At 40.9% G+C, this 24,604-nt stretch overlaps 1 protein-coding gene across 2 annotated transcripts in view; it reads left to right on the forward strand.

The window, feature by feature from the left end:
- The window catches only part of tox (thymocyte selection-associated high mobility group box), a 54,866-nt gene extending 30,748 nt beyond the window's left edge, over nucleotides 1-24,118 (forward strand). The window contains exons 4-10 of one of the 2 annotated variants that reach the window (XM_057334098.1): nucleotides 9,488-9,724; nucleotides 15,212-15,463; nucleotides 16,569-16,799; nucleotides 18,198-18,278; nucleotides 18,394-18,735; nucleotides 22,242-22,387; nucleotides 22,582-24,118. In XM_057334098.1, coding sequence (XP_057190081.1) covers nucleotides 9,488-9,724; nucleotides 15,212-15,463; nucleotides 16,569-16,799; nucleotides 18,198-18,278; nucleotides 18,394-18,735; nucleotides 22,242-22,387; nucleotides 22,582-22,618 — 1,326 coding nt within the window. In that variant the 3' untranslated portion in view covers nucleotides 22,619-24,118. Of the gene's footprint in view, nucleotides 1-9,484; nucleotides 9,725-15,211; nucleotides 15,464-16,568; nucleotides 16,800-18,197; nucleotides 18,279-18,393; nucleotides 18,736-22,241; nucleotides 22,388-22,581 lie in introns of both variants that reach the window. The other variant, XM_057334097.1, reaches the window with a different exon arrangement.
- Nucleotides 24,119-24,604: the final 486 nt, after the last annotated feature.

Here is a 24,604-nt window from a genome sequence, read left to right on the forward strand (position 1 = left end):
AAAGCAGAAGAGAGACTTCTTAAAATATAAACACACATTTAAAGATAAAAACAATACATAAAATGCCACCACGATTATAATCTATAAATTATAAATATGAACTGGAAGCATAACACTTTATTGTATATCTCCTCAAAACTCACTATGTCACGCACTGGCAGAAAGAACCCAATAGCAGGCAGGCAGTGAAGGGGTTAACAAATGAAAAACACGAACAGGACAAGGAACAGGACCACGGGTAGCAACACCAGCAAGACCACACGAGACCACAGTACACCGTACGCACACAGTACACAACGCACCAAACACAATGACCGAGCACAGGACAAAGAAACATGAGGGTTTAAATAGGGAAGACAAACGAGGGATAACGACATGGGGCAGGTGTGGGACATTAAACACTCAGGGAAAGATAACGAGGAAACAAGAGGAATGGGGCCAATGACAAGACACTGGAGAGAACATATATTATTGTCAAACGGACAATAATATGTTTCTCTCCACACATAACCAAAGACTTTGTCATGGCTCTGCTACAGGACCAAGAAAAACATGACTAAGGAAGCAGAGCCATGACAGAAGCCCCCCCTTTAATGAGCACCTCCAGGTGCTCACCAAGGGGTAGACGGACAAGACAAGGCAGACCGAGACAAAGACAAAAACCAGACAAACATGGTGAACATGACAAGGGGTAGACAGGACAACAAGACTACAGGACTGGGGTGGGAAACAAAACAACAAACATGGGAGGGGGGGTGGGGCAAAACAAGGGCCCATAGGGGGCAGTCCATGGGGGTGGGGAATAGTCCCAGTCCCCGGCTGCGCTCGAGGGCGCGAGTCCTAGGGACTTAGGAGGAGTCCTGGGGGGACAGTCTTTGGCCCTGGGAGTCTCCCAGGGACCGGCTGGAAAGGCCGGCTGGAAGGGCTGGGGCCGGCTGGAAGGCCGGCTGGAAAGGGCTTGACGCCGGCTGGAAGGCCGGCTGGAAAGGCTTGACCCGGCTGGAAGGCCGGCTGGACAGGGCTTGACCCGGCTGGAAGGCCGGCTGGACAGGGCTTGACGCCGGCTGGAAGGCCGGCTGGACAGGGCTTGACGCCGGCTGGAAGGCCGGCTCGGGCTGAGGGCTGTACCGGCTGGACGCCGGCTGGATCACCGGACTGGATGCCGGCTGGATCACCGGACTGGACGCCGGCTGGATCACCGGACTGGACGCCGGCTGGATCACCGGCTCGGGCTGGACTGGACTCGGGCTGGATCACACGGACTCGGACTGGACCGGCTGGCTCACCGGACTGGACGCCGGCTGGACACCGGACTGGACGCGACTGGACACCCCGGACTGGACGCCGGCTGGACACCGGACTGGATGCGGCTGCACCGGACTGGACACCGCTGAGCCTGCACCGGACTGGACGCGGCTGCACCGGACTGGACGCCGGCTGCACCGGCTTGGCGACCGGTTGCACCGGACTGGACGCCCCTCCCTTCGACGCTTCTCCCTCCTTCTCCGCACCACCGGTCCTAGCCACTTAGGCGGAACCTGGGGACCGGAGGGAGTTCGCGTCGGGGAGCCGCCGACGTCATCCCCGGTCCACCCTCTCCCCACTCGCACACGGCGCCGCCAGAGGAACCGGGGACCGTGGAGTCAAGCCGAGGGTACTGAGTCCCCCCGGAGCGGCAGCCAGGCGAGGCCCTCCGGAGCGGTCGACCGCGAGTGGGTCCCAGTGGAACCCCACCCCCGGGACGTCCGGTTGGCCAGAACCTGACCATTTCCGCGAACCCAGGGGACCAGCAGCCTCTTCTCGACGGGGAGGCGCTGAGTGAGGCAGCAGTTGAAGATCGCTTCAACTCTGCCTCGTTGAACTCAGCGACCTCGCCACCCTGAGAATGCCCCGGCGAACTCCCGGTTCCCGTATCCCCTGGCGGAACCCCAGCAGCAAGTGGGCTGGGCGGCGTGAGGACACGCCGTGCCGTCCATTTGCTGCCCGCTGGGTTCTGATGGCTCGGTCATTCTGTCACGACTGGCAGAAAGAACCCAATAGCAGGCAGGCAGTGAAGGGGTTAACAAATGAAAAACACGAACAGGACAAGGAACAGAACCACGGGTAGCAACACCAGCAAGACCACACGAGACCACAGTACACCGTACGCACACAGTACACAACGCACCAAACACAATGACCGAGCACAGGACAAAGAAACATGAGGGTTTAAATAGGGAAGACAAACGAGGGATAACGACATGGGGCAGGTGTGGGACATTAAACACTCAGGGAAAGATAACGAGGAAACAAGAGGAATGGGGCCAATGACAAGACACTGGAGAGAACGTATATTATTGTCAAACGGACAATAATATGTTTCTCTCCACACATAACCAAAGACTTTGTCATGGCTCTGCTACAGGACCAAGAAAAACATGACTAAGGAAGCAGAGCCATGACACACTAGGCATCTCGTTTCCTGATATCATTGTAATTATCAATTATAGACTGCTGTTTTGACGGCCTCTAAACCCACGTAAAGTTGCATGTGAATATGGCTATCTATCCTGTCTTTACTCGACGTTGGCTTGTTGTTACGGCGTGATAGAGCCTGGAAGCGTGTTCCACTTTTAAGTGCGTGAAAGTTGGCAACCCTGCTAATATACTAACAAAATAAGAACGTAATTTAAGTACAAACACTAAAATAATACAATACAGAAAACCGCAAGTAGATTGCTCTCTAATCCGCTGCACTGTCTTCAGTATCAACTTCCTGGTTAGGGAGCTGTCAATCCAAATCTCACTAACCAATGAGAGAAAAGTGGCCATAAGTCCTGCCCACACGTGAGATTTGTGCCAGAAAGGCGAACGAAAACTTGAGATGTGTAAACGAAAACTCGGAAAGCGCAAATGAAAAATCTAGCAGCGAATTCAAAACTATTATTTGCAAAAAACGAAACTTAGAAAATTGTTAAGAAAAGTTACAGTTTATTTGAAAGTCATGTCACATTCTTGCAATTGATTTTATTGTTTTCATTATCAAAGTGTTTTTTTTTCTTTCTCATTGTATATTTTTGTTCGTTTTTTAAAGTTTGCATTCATTTTTATTGACACAAAAGTAATCCCATAATAAACTGATGTGTGAATTTAATTGTGAACTTTTAAAGTAAACTTAAGTGTTCCACTGAAAGAACAGTGTCATTTAAAAGGTTATTTTTTTAAAAGTTGTTAAGAAAATTTAGAAAAAAATGTTTAAGCTTAAAACTTGAATATACTACAAATTTAAAGCTAAGATTAGTGTTACATTTAAAAAGACTTTAACATAGTTGTTAAATAAACATGTTAATTCTAAAATCATTTTTACATGCATTGGAGTCTAGCATAAATAGTACAAACGTCAGTCTCTACAGAACAGTAGATATGTTTTCTCAATCTTGATGTTGGATTTTACGTCAAAGAGTATGTTATGCATCAACTTACTTCCTTTTGTCGTTGTTCTGCGGTCTCTATTTTGTGCTGTGTTTTTACTTCCTCCCATTTTGTTCTCTCTCTTTCTTTCTCTATCTTTCTTGACTTTCCTCTCTCCACGTTTCTCTCTGTTGGGAACAGGTAATTACTTTTATTGGCAACAACAGTTGAATTCACCTTGACCTCGGTGTGTGGTGCGCAGCCACCGAGCTTCTCTTGCTTTTAAACACACATTAACTGAATTGACTGAAGTGTACCCATGTGCCTATTTTAAACTTCACACTCGGGAAGCTAAAACTAAACCTCAAAACCATCCTCAGGTCCAGCACTGAAGGCAAAACATCTTCATGCAGAAGTCTGTCTTTTTAATCTGCTTTATAATACAAAGCAAAGGATATCTGTAAATCAGACAGGGCAATTTGACCAGTTAGGGAGAAGTTTTAGTCTCGTCTCAAAAACCAGGAGGTGGTTTCCTTTCAGATGGCAAAAGGAGCATCGTGGATGGTGTTTGGAGGGATGAAACTTGGATTTTAGTAGTGGGGACATCTTAAGATGTGATGGTGATCCTGGTGCACAAGATCCGATACTGACTAGAAGGAAAGAGAAAACGTTGTTACAAACCCACATAAAATCACTTGATGAGGACTGCTTTCTGTTTTGTCTAGAGATATTTTTAGATTGAAACCAGACATTTAAGTGGGACGTTTGAATGGCTCGTTAATCTGCTTTATAATTGGTTGCAGGTGGTATTGGGGGAGGAGAAATCTAATTCTAGAGAGTCTGATTGGACAAAAATGTGTTCAGTGCACGACGAGTGACTAATATTTTTTCCAGAGGAGGAAGTGAATTTTAAATGTGTATATTGTGAGAAATGTGTATGAATGTGAGATTTTTAGTGGTTGGATAAGGTATTTAGAAACTGAGCTGGTGACGATGTGACTATTGTAAAAGAAAATGATTGTTGTAAAATGGTGTTTAAAGCTGCAGTCTGTAACTTGTTTTGGTTGGAAAGAAACAAAAATCAGCTATTGTGCAACCTTACCCAGATTTGCAAAAGTAAACATATAATAATGATTTATAATGTGAGCTGTCGGGTGAGATTTTACAGTAAACATGTAAAGTGTCTTTCAGTTTTATGTTTCAAACAGGGTTTGCCATAACGAGGCAAAAGTTACGGATTGCAGCTTTAAAAACTAGCGCCAATCTCACGGTTGAAATCTCTAGCTGTTTGCCATCACAACCCTCCTGTTAGGCCGACAACACTTTTTAAAACCTCATAACTACTTAAAGTGACAAAACGTGATACTGTTCTCCATCCAAACAACCCAGAGATCTGTTTCTCCCTATTAGACATAACAATAATATCATCCCTGCAAATCTCAAATCAATGAGATGTTAAAATACACAGAGCATTCGCAGAACAGAGCGGGTCTGCTGTCCGTCTGCTCACAGGTTCCTCGCTATCTCACCATCTCCTCTCGTCCCCCCTCTTCCAACCCAAACCATGTGTTTCTTGGCTTTTAAATAAAAGCCACATTTATTAGCCCAAAATGGTGGAGTGCTGAGCACATGTTGGCCCACAAGCGCTCTGTAGTTTATTTATTTTAATGCAGCAGCAAGATGAAGTGGTGTGTGCCAGCGATGCTAGATAAAGCCGACTACAGCATACACACACCGAACACTAAAAATATACACAGTTCTCATATTTCTGGACCGGCCTCAAAGGCACTGCTTCAGCGAGGAGTGAAAGCGCTCACTTTGACTCGCAGAGCAAGCAATATTCGTTAAACGTTCGTAAAACGTGGTTTTTTAGCGCAAATTTGATAAGAGCGATGTTTAATATTTCATTGAGCTTTTGGGTGCCCGGTCCGTGTAATAGAATATGCGATCAAAGCGTATGTATACATATGCTCATGTAGAAAAAAATACGGTCATGTTATTTTTGTTTGTTTCTAAACAGAATGTATTTGCATAGTGGGATGGTTTGACGTGCATATGTGATGGGGATGCTGTCAGATTGTTGTGTTGGTTTATATACTGTAGAGGTGCTGGTGGAGGAGTCTCCATCCCTCTCCCCTCCCCCCAGATGTTGCAGAGCTCTTGGGGGACCAGCAGAAAGCTGTGCATTTTAAACATGCATAAACTAACCTTGCACTCTCCCCTGGGACTGAAGAGGCCCGTTCTTACTTGTGTTTTTAGTGCATTTCAGATACAGTATCTTGAGCCAAACTAAAATACTGTACAAATACGACATATTGAGAGAACGTTATGCAGCCCGAGTTTGGGGCTGAAATCATCTAGGGTTGTTTCTCCCTGAATATGCATTATTCAGACAAATTGCATATTCATGCATGCATAAGCCTTAAGCTCCTCAAAAGCATCTATGCAGCGCTTCTGGACAGGGAGTGGTCGCTCCTGGACCGCACTACTGCGGTTTTGATCCCAATCTGTATATCAGAGACTCAGGGGTGTGCGTCTTCTCTGATGTCACGGCTCGGGTCAGTCAAGTAGACAGGAAAGCTTCACACGCCCTCCTGTCACCCCCATTAGACAAAGTAAAAACCTCCTCCGAAATGCTTGACCTTGATGGTTGCACAAGACAGACAAGCCCTTCTCCATTTATCCAGAAGCTCTCAACAGTAATCGGCAGCTCAGCAGGTTCGAGGTTGTTTTGGGGGCCCAGCCAAAGAATGTTGCATTCAAATGATCACCGCCCCTAGGTCCCAGAGGTATTCATTACAGGCTGAATTGCTTTCCTTGCTTCACTCTCGCAAACTCAGCCTAGATGGCAAATGAAAAGCCGGGTGGAAAAAAATGGGCCACCTTATTAAGTTTAACTACTGTAGCATTTAACTTGACATCTTCATTATTCAGAATTACATTATGAAAAGGCCGCCTCATCCGCGGGCACAGGTTACCGTTGTTTACGCTTCCTTTTGCTCTGCTTTGGCAATTTAATTGGCGGAAGGGCACGGCAACATGTCGGAGCACCCCTTGTGCCGCACGGAACTCTGGGTAATGATCCACAGCCCATCCAGGAGTGATTATTTAAATACACTTCAAAAACGCCCCGTAAATCGTATTTAAACAATAATCAAGATCATTAGTCAGAAAAGTAACATTTTTCATAGTTAATGCAACAATGGTGGGTATCTCTTATCTCGAAAGTGCACGTTTTCTCAACCACCTCATTCAGAGTCATATCTCAGTTTTGCGTGCGCTTCTTTTATAATGACTCGCCTGTCAAGATGGAAGGCTAATCGACAATCTCCACTGAGATTTGAGAGCGAGGTCATTTAATGCATAATTTCTGCTAGCGAAGCATTTCTGCCACTCATGGCAACACATGTTAAAAGCACAAGTGTTCATATCGTTCCATTCTGTCTCATTTCTTTCCTTATTGTGAGTGTAGACTAGTGTAGAGTGTACTGATGACTGTTCACCCATTTCATGCTTTTCTCTCTCTGCTGTGAGGCTTTGATTGACTGCTGACTGTGATGTCGTCCATAGACAATGATTCCATACAGCACATCATGACCATCATCAGTAATTGATAGTAGATTTAAATGACTCTCCTGCTCATTTGCCATTCATCTCTCAGCAGTCCCATTACCCTTGTGCTATTTGACAGGCAATCACCTCGCTGCAAGATTTGTTGTCCGGTTGGAATGATGTCACACGAAATGGGCTAGGACCGGCACATTGCGCATTTTAGAAGTTGTTGTTTCGCCTGCCTCGCAAAAACGCGTATCGCAATGGGGGTTGTTGGGAAACTATGTGTCAACCAAATTCCGAAGAATCAAAAGCGAGGTGATACGCACAGAAATGTTTTTTTTTTGTCTCATTTATTGTTAGAGGCGTTTAGAGAAAAGCGCACACTATTTGGTTGTCAATCTAGATTAGGGGTTAAACGTAGCTGTGATCTGAAGGTACTTCTATTATGCATAGTAAACACTGGACTGGAATGTAGAGATGTAGCATGGGTAATTTTTCATTCATTTCAACAGTTTTTATTAAGTTATTGAAATCGCCACTTTGTGACCCTGGTTTTTCTTAGCTTGATACAAAAATATTTCAATTACCACAGACACGACTGTGGAACGATAAATGAAGCATGTTTAAATGTCTCAGCTTGGAATTGGAAAAAATGAATAACTGACTCGTGGTGCAAAATTGCTTTATTCAGGAAGAAAATGTATTTATTCAGATTACCTGGAACGTTTTTGCAGTTGGAAGTTAAATAAGTAGATGATGTTATCAGATGGCACAGTGGTTTGGTACTTTTACACTGACTGTGTTTGAAGTCTATAAAGGAACGCATGTTTGCATTGCTCTTAATTTTTGTACATTTTGTACTCTTTTGTCAGAGCCGCACACCACAGCACAGGGTTTTTGATTTCCTGTGTTGTCCTTCTTAGCTGCTTGTTTATACATCACAGTGTCACCCCCAAAAAAGTGCAAAAACATGGAAAAAGAACGACAAAGAAACATTACAAATAACCTTTTTCATTTTTTTAAATGTCAATAATTGCAAAAAATAAGTACATTATTTGCGTTTATCAAAAGCAATGCAGTCAAACAGTCATCTTGTTTTATGTGATTTGTCATTTTTTTAAATTTGGCAGTCAAATCATTTCTCTATGGGCTTTACTGTATGAATTATGCCAGCATATTTCCCGCAAACAAACGCAGACATCTGTGAAGCACAACACAATCAAATATGCAAATGAGCATGATACATTGGCTTTTAGAGGCAGAAGTAGGAAGCTCATTAAAACGATTATTGCAATCCTTAAAAGTAACAGTTGGACCGTTATTTGAGTTGAGCTTGAATTTGGAAGCAATTTCATACCTAATTGCCTGTAGTTGGCTGTCTGACAGGTTCATTTAGTTTGCTGCAAATAAAAGCTATGTATTAGAGATAATAAAGCAGGCAAAAAGAAGAGCCCCTTTGAAGGTAAAAAAGAGAGGAACCATATGAGTCATTTCGAGTTGAATCGGAGGCGCATTTGCCGTTCTCTTTTTCTCGTGAAGTGTTGCGCTCTTAGACTTGAATTTAAACTATGGTTTTGGGGGCAGGGTACGGCTTCATATGTTCTCTGGTGTAGATAATAAACTTCATACATGCAATTGCGATCCACTCTCACAGCCTGCAGATAACTGTATATGTATATTTTTTCCACAGTATTTTACTCCAGGGGAGTGTTTACAGAATAATTCATGATTTTGCTTGGATTTGTACAGCCTTTCATCTGCTTATCTGCTTTACATCTTTTTCATCACGTCTAAACTGACAAGGGCCAGAGGAGGGTGTACTGTATTACAGAAGCCAAAGCAAAACTTCACAGTCGAACCAAAGGGACCGTTCAGCTTCATAAAAGCAGCCTTTTGGTGTGGTTTAATGAGATTGATTGACCATTTGCATATAATTTTACTTCCTCAAGTGCTCAAAATGCATCACTGTAATGTGTAAGATGCTATGCCGTACTTTATTCAGTATTTCATTTGTTCTGTTTATATAGTTGTGTTTAGTCTCTTTTCTGTTATTGATACAGTGTGAATCATAGCTATCGCTGCACGGCTTCAGCTGCAAAATATAGAACATCAAAGACCGTCGGTTTTTAGCGAGACTGCAGCAGAGATTTTTTGTTCATGTCATAACCCACCTTATTCTCTTATTTATAAGTATCAAATGGACAGCCTGTCCTTGTTCTTGCCTGCGGTTAACCCCCCATTGTGCCGTATTTCAAACTAACTGTTTGCAAAAGCCTTTTCATACTGCCATTGGAGACACTCCACAAGACCGTTGCATTTCACCATCGTTTGCTTTTAAAGTTACAATGCACCATTTTTATCAGGGTGTTTTGCTTACAAATAAATGTACTGAAATGATAGTAGAATGAAATGAAATAAAATAAATATAATTGTGATTTTGTTCATGAGCACGCAGCCATCTAACTGTACATAAGTTGCATCGGAGTTGCATGAGATCACACGCAGTAACCTTTCTGTTCTGTTTCTCTGCTTAAATCAGCAGTCCTACCCAGTGCCCAGTCTTGGGGACGAAGACTTCAACATCCCCCCCATCACTCCCCCCACCCTCCCCGAACACATGCTGGCACACTTGCCCGAATCTGAGTACCATACTCTTTGCCCCCCTGTCTCCCAGAATGGACTGCACCCCTTTCACCTGCAAGGAATGGACCTGCCTGGCATGTCAGTCCCCAACATGTTGGGCCAAGATGGAGGCCTGCTCACCAACTCCCTCTCAGTGGTGAGTACCTGTGTGTTTTGTGTCTGGACCCGAAGCGTTGGGGAATATTATTCTGGTATAAAACGGATGAGAAAATAAATATTAGTTAAAATGTGATCAAACCTGCAGTCATCTTTACACTTGCAGTATTTACCGAGGATTTGATGACTAATGGTCCGAAAAGAAGGTGACTATAAATAATATGCAACCAAATGCCAAGAACAAATAAAAGCTACACAAAAATTGACTTATTACTTTTGATTAAAATTTTGAAGCAATATAAATCAATCAATAATGGCATTTTATGTTTATATTAAGTGGAATATAAATGTATTGTTATTAGATTATTAGATTGTGTCAAGTAAAAGTTGTTTCTTATTCCTTAAAGCCAGAAATTGTGTAAACATGACATGGAACTAGAACATGAATCAAAATAGAATCTAAAAACCCAAAACCATATTGGGGACATTCCCTCCTCATTTCAGGAGTCCGCACGCCACTGGTATGGAAATAGCTGTTATTCAACGTGACCAAGAATACAGAGTTTCTTTCTTTGTGGATGAAAATGGCATTGTGAGACTGACGTCTTGCAGAGGAAAAAAGACCAGCGCACCCGCTCTCCTTTGAGATGTCGCTAATGCATTTCTCATGACCGAATTACGCAACACCAAAGTCGTTCAGTGCACAAACAATTATTTAATTGACACAAATGAAATACCTCAACAGAGATTATAAGAGGCTGAAGCGACATATAGAATGATTGAGATAGCGCACAGCAAATGAGAGCTAATGTGATTTAATGCACATTGAAACAATGCCAAATTCCCATTGGATTAAGTTAATTGAATATAATTTAGCATCAAGGCACTCTTCCTAATGCGTTCTTGCCATATAGCTACTACATAGTTGAGTAGAAAATGCACTTTTGAAGCTTGAAGAAAAGTGAATTAGAAGGATTACTACAACCATGTATCAATTAATTATTTGATTTAAATTCATAAAAGATGATTATATATTATTTATTTGGCTCCAAGTTATTTTTTACTTATTTTTTAATGAATTACTTTTTCACATATTTTATCAATTATAATTAAACCCATTTTTAGTACCTTACCTTATCTTTTTTAAATACTGTCCAAATCATTGTCACTTCTGAAGAAATGAAACCCAAACCTTAAATTTTGGTTTGGTGCAAGAAACCTCATTATGTGATTATGATACATATCTGGCGCCGGTGATGTGACTAACTGTGGTTAGAGATGGATGGGAGATGCGCTGTTAATCTGATGTTTGAGTCAAACTGAAACTTCACTTCATCTCTCACCTATTGTTTTCCACACACTCCATGTTCACGGCTGAACCAAAATATTGAGTGTTAATTTCGTGCGTGTTAAACCCCTGAACGGTCCTGCTTTTTTTGCTTTTTTATTTTGACCTTTGTTTCACCATGATTAGAATAGCACAAATGATTTATTCAGTTTTCAAAATGAACAAATAATGGTAAAATAACAATTGCAACACTGTCCGCAACGGAAATAATAGTACGGCCAATATTTTCTATTTCTTTGTAGAAACACATTAATGTTCCATCATAGATAGTGCCCCTCTCAAACTTTAGCTTACAAAAAACAAAAGAAATGCGCACGGGTGGTTAAAAAACACAGAACGACATACACGCTGAAAGATATTGAGATTCACAAAGGCATTTGTTCTTTTCACCTTAATGTTCTCAGTGCTCGGAGAACATCCATTTAGAGCGGCTATGAATTATGGTTGCCAGGCAACGGGACAGAGAGCTTGTAGCTGCAGTGGAGAATGAAAGAGCTAGCTGATGGAATTAATTTTCTCTCTGCATTAGCCTGTTGGAGCTGCCTTCTCTGCTGGAACATAGAGTGCATTTATGTGTCTTTTACATTTTGCATTCATTTTATAGGTCTCCCAGCTTGCATTGTTTAGAGATAGTCGAGCGCTATAAAAAGTATTAGATTAAAAGGAAAATTATCTCCTAAGGTTGCCCCTCCTCGTTGCATTAAAAAGAATGGAAATAAATGTAACAGAATAGCTAAATGGATCTCCCGGTCCCGAGGAATGGGGAAGGGCTCTTTGGTGCCGAACATAATCTGACTGCTTTTTCAACATAATAATGTGAGAGATGAGATCTTATCGGGGAGTGCTGATGATTTCGGTGATTCGCGTAAAACGCGACTAATTTATTGAAAATGCTCAGGTCGGTTTGCTTTCCAGAAAACCACACGTCCGCCTAAATAAGCACAAGTTGATGTGTGTAAAATGTGCAAATCTAAACAGAGCTGACAAAGGAGGAGAGAGAGAGAGAGAGAGCGAGAGAGCAGTAAACAGCAGTCACATCGTCCATCATCACAGCAAAAGCCACTAAATCCTCAGCAGTGGCCTAAATAAAAAAAAGAAACCGTAATGGACATAAATCTCCATTTATTGTGAATTCGCTGCAAAGCTTTCAGTTTACAGCACTTTGCTGCGCACATCAAAACTAGAAGCACATTTCAAACATGGTGCAGGTTGACACTGCTATTAGATCTCTTGTGCAGAGATCATTTAGGCTACTGTAAAATTGAAAAGAAGACATAATTATAGATTTATTTAAATATGTGTTCATTTTCCTTTGGATCAGGTCCTTACTTGAGCAACGGATTTTTAAATATTAGTCTTTTCTCTGTATTACTGTAACCTTGAGTGTAAGAAATATGTGTGAAGCCACACCATTCTTCATTTTTCTTTAGAACATTCGAGACGTTGAAAGCGCCGCGTGACATAAAATGGCACAAGTTACTCCTATTAGTCTGCTTACACATAAATCATTTACAGTAAAGTTAAATAGAGAGACAGGTATTTGCTTGCAGTTGGGTAAAATTTAGCCATATAGCAATTAAACCCTGGCATGTACAAATGACAGATGGTTTAATATGGCTTCAAGCTTTTACGTTCCGAATTACCTCACTTCTCATATGTACTCCTGCGTGTCATAAATATTGGGTGTTTTCCATCATGTAGACTTTGACAAGCTATTATTACCAAAACGCCAAAGCCATTTGGAAGTGGATTAACTCACGGGGAAAGAAAAGAATAACCGAGATTATGCAAGTCTACAGTCATATTTCACATGCACTTAGCGTTTACATTCCTGCGATGGAAAAGTGGTGTGTTTTTTAGCTTAGAAACACCTACAGTCTTACACAAGGACATGAAATACATACACCCTTATTCCACCGCCTGAAAAAGTCCTTATCATTGGCCTGTGGTTTTATTACCCTGCGCAAACAATTGGCTCTGAACTAGTCCAGTACTCAAGCTATTTATACCTTTTTAATGGAAACAGAAGGACATGAAAGTGCCCCTGAAGTGACAGCCAGAGTAAAGTAGATATTATTTTCTTTCCTTTAAAATGTCATTGGACTCTATAAAAAAGCTGGCTGGCTCTCTTTCATACATCTCTGTCCGACACTACTGGAAGATAAGCATGCAAATAGACTTCTACTGTAAGTGTGATTACAATTTGCCCTGTGATTTAAGGGAAATTGATATCAAATGAGTATGACCTCCCTTGCAGCACGGGTCAGTGGATCTGATGAAAGCCCAGCCAGCCATTTGTTATTTAAAACTTAAAAAGTGCAGAACAGGCAACCTTTAGGGCTTTTGTGTGTGACCTCGTCACGTGACCTCTATTCATCCCAGGCAAGCCTTTGTCCTCTGTGTAGTGGAGATTAATGGTGAGCTCAGATGATAAATACCATCACGACTTCGCTCTGACAAACACGATTTAATATTTTCCAGCACATTTATGTTTTTTATACATTTCTCATTGGGAAATTTGGATTGGATTTAAGAATCTCGTGAGTGGTCTGGCTGCGCCTCGATTAAACATTACGGGCTTGTATGTGATTTCGCTCTTTCTGTATGAAGGTTACTGTCGAAACGCTTGTAGGTTTTGTTTTACCAAGAAAAAGAAAGGTGACCTTTATGAGCGTGCGTGGTTTTTAACTTGAAGTGTTTTCGACAAAAAACTGACCACATTATCTTATTACCCAATTCATAACACAAGGTGGGTATTGTCTGGTTAACTAGTGGAAAAAGTCCCCCTAAAAACATACAGATGTTTGAAGAGAAATCGAGTGGGAGGATGTGTGGAATACTAAAAACACAGAGCGTATTGATGAGCTGTGTGTGAAGGTGGATGCATTTCATCGTAAAATGAAACTTCCTTCTGTCCACGAACATTGTAATGGTAAACCTCTTCAACCGTTTTCCATTGTGAACTTTTTCCAGCCATTTCATGAGAACGTGACATTTTTATTAGTCAGTTTATGATTACTCAGTTTACCACTAAAGCCGCAACAATTGAACATTTTCCTGCCCATTGCTGCGTAATGTCACGTCATTAGTCCGATCGACACGACATCCGCCACAACATCCCGGCACAAATACAAATGTTTTCTCGTTATATTAGCTTCAGCTTTCGGATACTTGTCGAATTCTCGTAAATTAGTGGCGTCTTCTAGACGCTTTGGGACATAAAAAACGTTCATCTTAAAAAATAAATTGACAACGAGAATAAACTGGTATAAGAAGGAAAATGCATTTACTGAATGTACAGTAAAATGAAAATAAATTAAATATATATATATATATATATAATAAAAATAATACAAATATTAAGTGACAAATTATTAAAATAACATTACTTTTTATATACATATTATATATCATATTTTAAAATATTAAACTCCAAATATTAAAATATTAAAATAATTACTCTTTTAGAACAGTTTTTTACTACAGGTCTATTTATAGATTTAATAAATTACATTAAAGGCTACATTCAAACCAAAATATCATATCTGAATAATAGGAAACTTGCATTGTAATCAGTTAATGTAAAAAGTTACTGTTGATTCTATTTTATTTAATGATGGTATTTATTTTTATTTCATTATCTTTTATTTGATTAAGGCTCCTTTAATGTTACACATTTTTAATTATTAGCATTCTTCAGTGCTCCCCCATTATAGACATACAACGTTAGATTGAAGCTACATGTGTTTAAATTGAGAGTTCAGTATGTCTTTTCAGTGTTATGATGGGGGAGTTAGAGTCACCTGGCCTTCAGAGAAATGCCTGTGGCCTCTAACCCCAAAGCTCCACCTGTCGGGTGTATTGTGCTCAACACAATGGTGGGCGTGGGCTACATTTCAGGTCACCTGTTGCTTCAGACAGTATCAGGTGACGGACAACAGCAACAGGGCTTGTGTTTGTCAGAAGTGATTTATTCCCCAGTGAAGGAAAGCAATGTTTTCTACACCCTACTACAACCTAGTATTCATAACAACAAAACCATGAAATCTAAACCAGTCATATGGTATGGATGGATAAATTAATGCTTGCTAACTTTAGAATTATCCTCTTATCTACGGCCTTGTGTAAAACAAACCTTCAGGGAGTCATTTTAGAAGAATATTAACATTTCTTTTCCAGATGCAGCAAATGGTGAATTCAGACTCCCGCTATGGTGGCCACCCTCAGGTGGAGACGCTTAGACCCAGAGTCCAACCTGGCATGGTTCCGCAAGGTCAGCTGACCACTATCAACCAATCACAGCTGAATACCCAGTTGGGGTTGAGCGGCAACAACGGCACCCATGGCTCCCCATCTCCACCAGAGAGCAAGTCAGCCACACCTTCCCCCTCCAGCTCAGTGCACGAGGACGATGCAGATGATGCTGCCAAGGTGAGAGAGGAAGACTGTTACAGATTCTATGATCTCATGAATATAAAAGCTTATCTTCGCCTCACACTCAGACACAGTTTTATGCACCTTGGCAAAATACAGTGTATTTAAAGGGATGAGTCAGTACTGACCTTTCACTAACTTGTATTGCCATGTTTCCTCATACATAGATTTGCTAAGACACTGATCTGCCTCAAGTGTGTTCTTACAGCCCAAATACAGCATATTTTCTCAAAATATTCACATTTTCTGGAAGTGTAGCCATTTATTCACACTGCCAAGATATTTCTTGTTTCTTAATGCAGGAAAGAGAGATTGACATTAAAATGTCAAAAGTTGTTAACATACAGGATTATATCTCAATTTTGAGTCACCTATAGACCACTTCAGAAAATGTCAACTGTTTCAGTTTTTAACCACTGCAAATTACGTTTGAACAGAAAACAACCAACAGAACATTTATAACCGAATTAAAATATAAACAAATATTTTTAAGTTTAATGATACAGTATATGTAAGATTTAAAAAATGAAACCAGAAGTGCTTCTGGAAAACTGTTTACGTCTTCATCAAATATCAGGAAATAAAAAAAATGAGTTTCACATCAGGTTAATGAATTAATTTATCATTTATTTTAAATCATTTATTTACAAGAAACTTGAAGGCTTTGTAAACAAATATTACACGTGGTAGAAAATGTCATTTTACTTAATGTACTTTAAAAATACTATGAAAATGATATATACATAAATATTTAAATATACTTTTAAACTTCTTAAAAATTTCATGGCATTTGTGTAAATATAAACAAATAAAAATGTAAAGAGAACGATTGTGTTTATCTCAGTTATTCATGCTAAAGAAATTATGTAAGTGTTATTAAATGATTGAAAACAATTAGGAGCATCATAGCAAGAGCGCGATGCATTATTTATATACAGTATACAAATAACATACGCAAGTTAATATAAGTTGAAAAGTAGCTCCAGGCACTGAAGACAAGGCTCGCTAACCAGCTTTATGATGATTCATTCATAAAACTTTTATTATGGCTTTATCTAATTGGATATCTATTGTTTACTATAATGAGCTTGTCTCCTTCCAGATGAATGGGGCAGAGAAAAGAGCAGCCACAGACATGGCCAAGAAGCCCAAAACCCCCAAGAAGAAGAAGAAGAAAGACCCCAACGAGCCTCAGAAGCCCGTGTCAGCATACGCCTTGTTCTTCAGAGACACACAGGCAGCAATTAAAGGCCAAAATCCCAACGCCACATTTGGAGAGGTTTCCAAAATAGTGGCCTCAATGTGGGACGGTCTGGGAGAGGAACAGAAACAGGTGACTTTCTCTTTAAACCACACAACTCAAATGCACATGTAAACAAGTTGATTTATCTCGTGGCGATCTTGCGGCTGACTCATAAAGGTAAAGTGCTGTGTGTTTCTATATACACGATTCAATTCACGCAGCTCTTTACACAGGTACAGTACATGTTTTGTTTTTTTATCTAAGCTATTATCTACTGCATACAAAAGTATATTCACACAATTTATTTGTTATGACAGCCGATGTGATGACGCATATCTTGGTCAGAATGGTTGCTGATTTCCCCTTGTGCTATCACATAATAACATCATCTTTGCGCTGCCTATTGCGGTCTAAAATCAAGTGCGCTTGTACGTGTAGGGGAAGTCTTAACAAAGCCAGGTGTGAAAACAGTGCAATATGTGAGAGAACATGTAAGACCTAGGCCTTGTGCGGTCTGGTATGATATAGATCACTGTTTCAGGACATATTTAGCACGAATACAATTCTGCATGTCATATTCGGTTCTGTTTTCAATCACAGTCGAATTACACAACAGTAATGTTTTGCAGATTTGTTTCTTGGGGGATTTTGCATGGCTTACGTGCCTCGAAGCATTTAAAATATAAAGCGTACTAAAAATGTTGCCGTGAACTCATCTATTGTTCATTAAGTTACACATTCATTTGCTGTCAAATAACAACTGCTTTGATATTTGCAGTGCGTTCAAACTAAAGTAGGAACCAAAGTGTATATCAAAATGTAATATTGGACCTTAAATATTAGTAGTATAACCTCATAAAGGTTTATTTTGACATTGGAAGCGAAGAATAAGCATAATGTGACACAGAGACTCTTTATGAGGTTTGAAGTGAGCTTTTGGGACTGATTCCTCAACCAGGCAGCAGCTACAGACACACAAAGCTAAACAACTCTTTTAGGTTTTTTGTATTGGTTGATGTGCGGTCCTTTTTTCTGTGCACAACACTCAGCCAAGTGAGGCTGATGAAAACACTTAAAAGTACTTTGACGCAGGAGAGGATGTTTGCCTGATAAAAGAACATCATGTCTCTCCACCGCTTTTTTTCTTGGTCTCTGGCTCTCTCTTTTTTTTTTTGCACTTCTCTCATAAGTAGAGGTCTATTGGTTGAGGTAATGACAGCACAGATGTATTGATTGGCAAATAATTACACATATTCCCTTACTGAAAGAGGGAATATGGACAGTCCATAAATGCAGAAGAACAAGCGATGGATAAAGTGGGCTGTACTCAAGCGCCATTTCAGTGCTCCAACAACAATTACACATTAGGGCTCATAAATGGACCGCCATTAGAGAGATTTCTAAGAATAATTGTGCGCAGGAACACGAGGAACGGCTCTGACCTCCCTTAATATATTTTTTCTTTGTTTGTTTGCTTTACCGTGGCAGATGTACAAGAAAAAAACTGAGACCGCAAAGAAGGAGTATCTCAAACAGCTGGCTGCGTACAGAGCGAGCCTTGTGTCTCAGGTAAGTAAATGGCCGCGGGCTACTGACATGCGTCTGCGCTTTGATAGGCATGTCTTTTCCTTTGCCATTGTGGGGGTGTTTGTTTTAAGGCACATGTTTCTGTACCTTCCTCTAGAGCTACAATGACCCGGGGGATGTGAAGGCATCGCAGGCTTCCCAGATGCTTGGACCAAAGCAAACGGTTTTTTCAGGGGCCGGTCAGTCCCACCCAGGCCTCTATATGGGTCCCCAATACCACCAGCAGTCAGGACTCAGTCCCCACCTGCCCCCCATGCATCGGGGCCCGATCCGGCCCAGCGCACCCATGCCGGGAGCGGTGAGCATGGCCAGCATGACGGGCTCGTCCCCCCCTCCGCTGCAGATCAGCCCACCCTTACACCAGCACCTCAGCCTCCACCAGCAACAGCAGCAGCTCAGCAGCCACCCGTTGTCTCTGCATTCCCCCTCTATGGCTCAGGTGAGACACACTTCAACACGTGAGAGCACACACTACCTGCACATCAATGCACCAATGACGCTTAAAGTGACAGTTCACCCAAAAAATAATTCTGTCGTCATTTACTCACCCTTGAGTTGTTCCAAATCTGAATACATTTCTTTTTTCTGATGAACACAAACAGTTCTTGGACCTCGTTGACTACCATAATAGGAAATATGACAATGGTAGTCAATAGTGCCCCAGAACTGTTTGCTTTCCTACACTCTTCAAAATATATTTTTTGTGTTCAACAGAACAAAGAAACGTATAAAGAAAGTTTTCCTACTATGGTAGTCAATGGTGGCCAAGAACTGTTTGGTTACAAGCATTCTTCCAAATATCTTTCTCTGTGTTGTTCATCAGAACAAATAAATGTATACAGATCTGGAACAACTTGAGGGTGAGTAAATAAAAACATACTATCAGATGCACAATAAAAGTAATCTTAAATAAAAAAGGACCCTGTTTAAAAAAAACATTTTTTACACTTTTACTACTCTCCTGTCCAGTCAATTCCGAATGGTTACAATCTAGTCACTCCATATTCCTTTTCATTCAATGTCTCGTTTCTCAGAAATTATGCTATAAAAATAGGTTGTGGACAGCATAACATGTTGACTTTAATCAAGAGAGACAATACCAGTCTTTTCGGTATTATTAAACCAAGACCAAAAAGAGAGACATGACAGACACCGGGGTCAGACCAATTAAAAGATTTTTCTCCCTCCTATCTGTTTTCCATAAACCTCTTCAAGAACCCGTCTGGTCTGATACTCTCCAATTTCCATTCTACATTATCGGCGGACAGATAGCAGAGCGTATATGTGTGTGTATATATGAATGTGAGAGTGGAGGAAGTGCTGTTTATGCAGCAGATGCTGCGCCGTTTCATTTTTCATCATTTCCGGCCCTTCAGCCTATCTCTCACGCTGGCGAATGAGGTCAAGAGAGAAACCATTAATATCTGCCAGCTTGTTTTATGTCCATGCGGTGCGTATCACACAGACAGATTTTCAATTTTCTCTCTGTAATAAACAGATGCATTAGGATTTGGATGTGACTTAAGGTTGCGCAAAAAACCTCACATTGAGATTGATGAATACATCAGCGCTGACGACAAAACGCCTTGCCTATCTGATGGAAACAGGGTTTTAGGCTGGGGCGAAGGAAATGAAATTAGTTCTTTGCTAAAGTGTATAAAGAAAAGATGGCTTTTCTTGTATTTTTTTTAAACCAAAACATTTGTATTTTATTCAGCGCAGAAAAGAAACTAAATAAAGGCTCAACCCATTCACACACACACCCCAAAAATCTAATTAAATAGAAAACGACCTTGTCTGGAATAACATTCATTGGGTTTATTGCCTTCTCCGCTTTTACCTGTGAGGAGTGAGAGGCTATTTCAACCACAGCCTCGTGTTAGCAACACAGCCAGTTTGCTTGATCTAAAGTGCACTCAGTCTCATTATTAGCATCAGTGCTAATTAAACCCTCGTTCTCTTAATAGAGATCTCAAATAGAGGTGGTTAAGGAGAGGTTTGAAGCCACGGTCTTCTCAAACGCTCACTGCGATGGCGAGAAAGTCGTTAAGAGTTGCGTGTCGATCCGTTTCGCGTCCTAATAGCCCTGAGATGTGCTGGAACTTCAGTGGGATTGAGATGAGGTTGTAATGAGGTCCTAATGAATAGCACCCTTGTGCCTTGAAGCTCTTTAAGAGATGAGCATCAGCTGGGAGGCAGGACTGGCTGCTGCTGCTGGAGAGAAAGAGAAGGGAGGGGAGGCAGGGAGGAGAATCACATTGTCTTGGGGTAAACAGAGATTAGCTTCATAAAGAGAGATGAATCAGGTGGTCAGGTGAACAGGTGACACGCTTATTCAGCAACAGCGGTTTGATCATTTACTGAGGGATGCGTCGGTCTGACACCTAACGGACGATGTGTATTGGATCATTAAAATTCATTTCATTCTTTTTTGTCTTGTTTTGTCTCAGGTGTCATTATGGAACCGCATAGCAATGTATTAATTCCTTCACAAACTCAAATGAAAAAGCCCTATTTCCAATTGAAACTTGCTGCAGAAAAAAGTGAAGCATCTGCATTTGAATATAAAAGGCCTATTGTTGTAAAATGCTGTTCTTGTGCCCGCTGGGAATTCTGGGAAATGTTGTGTTTAAAAGAGCAACTACTTGATTGAATTTCATGTGCTTCGTTTTATCACTCGTCGGCAGGAAAATTAACTATTCCTGCGGATCATCATCGTCATAAGGCAAAAAGCATCTAATTTTCATGCAGATTATAGTGTGAATTTGTCTGAAGTCCAATTTTAGATTACCACAGGGCTCCTTGTATGGCTGTGTCAATCTTTTGGAGGAGAGTACGAATGCTTCAACTTGGCTTTTCTCTCCTCCGTTCGGGGAGTTCTTAAGCCTGTTCCACAGATCCTGCCTTTATGGGAGAGTTTTTAAATCCAGAGGGGAGTAATAATCCTAGCTCATTTTGCATATTTGTGGAGAGCAAACAAAAACGTGCGGTTCAACTTTTTCGGTGAGCCGAGGCAGGGTGGGGGGAGGTGGGGCGGTGTTGTTGTGGAGGGGGGACACAAAGGGGCAGATGGAGCCTTTGTGATCGAATGAAGGAGAAGAATTTGAGGAACAATTCATGAATAGGTAGAATCTCTGGAGGGGGAAAAAACGCAGCCACCTGCTGTCTTGCTCTTTCAGGCAGATTCTCTTGTGTACCACTCAGATTAACTTCTCTTTCACATGCAGTCTTTCGTAGGCTAAGAACAGAGAAGAAGTCTTCATATTAGAATATCTGCTTCGTTTATTTTTCGTCTACCCCCTCTCCCCCCCCACCATCCACCGAATGCAGTTCCTCATTAATGATCATTTGAGGCTGTTTGCGTTACGTTGGAATCACGTCCGCTTCGGATGGTGTAACATGTTTTGCTACGTGAAGTTAGAATGGACGAGCTGGTCTGTGCTTTGCTCTGGTTTCTCACTCAGACTCTAGTTGAGCCAGATATGGTAATTTTTCAAATATTATATAGCATAGTTTCATTTAAAATTCCTAAATGTTTTACCTGCGAGTAATTTTAAAGTCACTGACCATAACATTATATCGCTGTCCTTATATCTTCATATTTGGAAATTTGTTGCCATAAATCAACATTTTATTCACCCGTTATGTTTGTCACTGGATTTTGTACATGCCTAATTAAAATTATTACAAAGTGCTTGTCAACTTTGACAACACAGTATTTATTCATTGAAAAGTACTGTGTTTTTTCCGTTTCCTGAAAATCAGCTAATTTGATTTCTCAAAGCCCTCATGACGATACATTAAATACAAAACACATTAAATATACAGTATATATTAGTTTATACAGAACATGAGGGCTTTTAGAAATCTCAAATCTAAAGATTATGCATAACATACCCAACACGGGACATGCAGTATGTAATATTTTATTTTGCTCTCTCTCAGGGTTTCCCGCTTCAGGCAGAGTATCAGAGCATGGTAAATGTCACATCCGCTGGACCCGGTCTGTCCCCTTCAATGGACTACCGCACTGGCTGCAGGAATGGCCCGACCCAGGGCTTGGACTGGCCCCCTGACTACTGCGGCAACGGGTGCGTGCTGACTCCTCCACCACCCCTCCCCCTGGCTCTTAAATTATACCGCGGGCAGTAATGCTCGCATCAATCTTTCATGTTTAACATATTTATTGAGAAGAAAACATGAAGTTAGCGTATTCTGTAAAACACAGAGAATGCTTGTGCTTTTTGTGGCAGCCATTTTGATTTGTTTATATTTCTCTCCACAGAGCTCTGCAGAGGGACAAAGCCCTGTATCTGACCTGATTAACATCATCACCCACACAATCCTTCATGCTCACAGGACCAAGGCAGTTCCTCATCCCAGTACAGCCATTCAGGGCCTGGTAATTCAGGCTTTATTTTAGACACAATCCACGCATCAGCAAATCCATGTCTGAATGTTTTCTTTCTCGTGGCTCACGCTTTACTTCACCAACCGCGGCGGATACGGAATTTGTATCTCCTTTTAGCTTCTGACATTCAGACATTTTGGATCTTAAAACTAGAATCATCAAAGCATGAACATGTAAATTGTATTCTACAAATTTGTTTAAATGCAATCACCTCGCTCTAATGACTTTTAATGCCCACCTATTGTTTCGGGTCCTTGTTACATAGCTAATAAGAGGCGGTGTATGGAAATCTCTCTAGACGTGTGTTTTATCGGCGATTGCTCATGGTTTAAGAAATCACGTAGGGCAATTCTCCTGGCGGAGGGTTGTGTCAGTCCACCGGTTTCGAAGCACTTACTGCTGTGTGTCAGGAACTCCAAGCTCTTACTCACAAACAGCAGAACGAAAACCAAAACTTATTTTGTATAGAGGAAAAATCGCACTCTGAGAAAAAAAAAGACGAAAACCCACACAAAAAGAATGTGGATGATGTGACTCCGGCATTTCTCCCTCCTCCGACACCTCCTTTCTCACACGTTTTCTCCTTGTATCATTCTTCCTCTCTGTGGCGATCTTTTCTAGTCAACTGCCTTAGAAACAGAGTTCTGTTGTAAGTATAAAACGGGCGCTCGTAGCGACGCTACACACGACCGGACGGGTTGCCTCAGCCCTCTTTCAAACTGTAAATAGAATCTGTGTTACTCCTAGAGTATAAGAATTAAAGTTTTTTTTTTTTTTAGTAACAATGTGATTTTGAATTGGGCCACACCAGTTCGTTTGAAAGGGATAATCAGCCAAGTGAAGCGATTTCTTGGCATCGAGAGTCCCTGTTGTTTAGACTAAAAAGAGACGTATGAAGAAGTATTTCTTTTCCCAGGTTTAATCAAGGAAAGTTGAGTCTATCAACCCGTGAGGTAGCATGAAATGATTCGTTTAAGAAAGTACTAAAGAAAAAGTTTATTTTGTATTACGCAAAATACTTCTTTTGTATCACTTCTGGCATATTGATTAATGTCATCCAAACCATGTGTATGAAACTGTCAGATGCTTATATGGTGTTAATTAGAAGAAACAGTGGCAGATTGGAGAGTTTGCTGTATAACCCCGGCATATGGCTGATCATTACTATTCCTCTACACTGTGTCTATATGAGATCTTTTTATGGTACTTGTTTGCGCCTATTTATGAAGGAAAAAAATAACTGTAGGTGTTTCTGAGTAATTATGTTAGAGTTCCAGGGATGTTTTTCTGTTCATTTGTTTTGACAGAATTGATCCAGGCAACAATGTGAATAATTCTTATTTAGTTTTTATTGTGTTTGAAAATAATAAATAAAGGCAAACCTGCATTTTTGTGCAGTAAATAATCAGAATGTGTCAAGTGTGTTCATTACCGGGAATTCGGAGCTAAATGTTTGTGTTAGATTTGGTTGGAAATATTTATACCCTCATAACTCTTTGCTCACAGAAAGAAAGGTCAAGCTTAAGTTTATGTATAATGAAGGCACTAATTCTCTTCCTCAATCATCTCTTATAACTGGGTCACGGTAACGTTGATACAGAGTATAATAATAACAATAGATTTTCCAGCCGTGAACACGGCACAAATAAACCGCACTGTGTCAAGAACACATTCCTGGCCTGCCGTAGGGCTGCATACAGACTGATGCACTCACTTTCTCACACACACACACGTTTGACATTTTACATACTCTTGCACTAAAATGGAAATGTTTCATAATAATTGTCAACTTAATTGTTGCCATAATTTGGAACATTAAGAAACACTTCTTAAATGAACAAAACTTTGCTTTAACCTTTACAAATCTGACTGTAATCTCACTTCTGCAAACTATATT

This window comes from Triplophysa rosa, linkage group LG5 (assembly GCF_024868665.1).
Source record: "Triplophysa rosa linkage group LG5, Trosa_1v2, whole genome shotgun sequence".
Lineage (NCBI taxonomy): Eukaryota > Metazoa > Chordata > Actinopteri > Cypriniformes > Nemacheilidae > Triplophysa > Triplophysa rosa.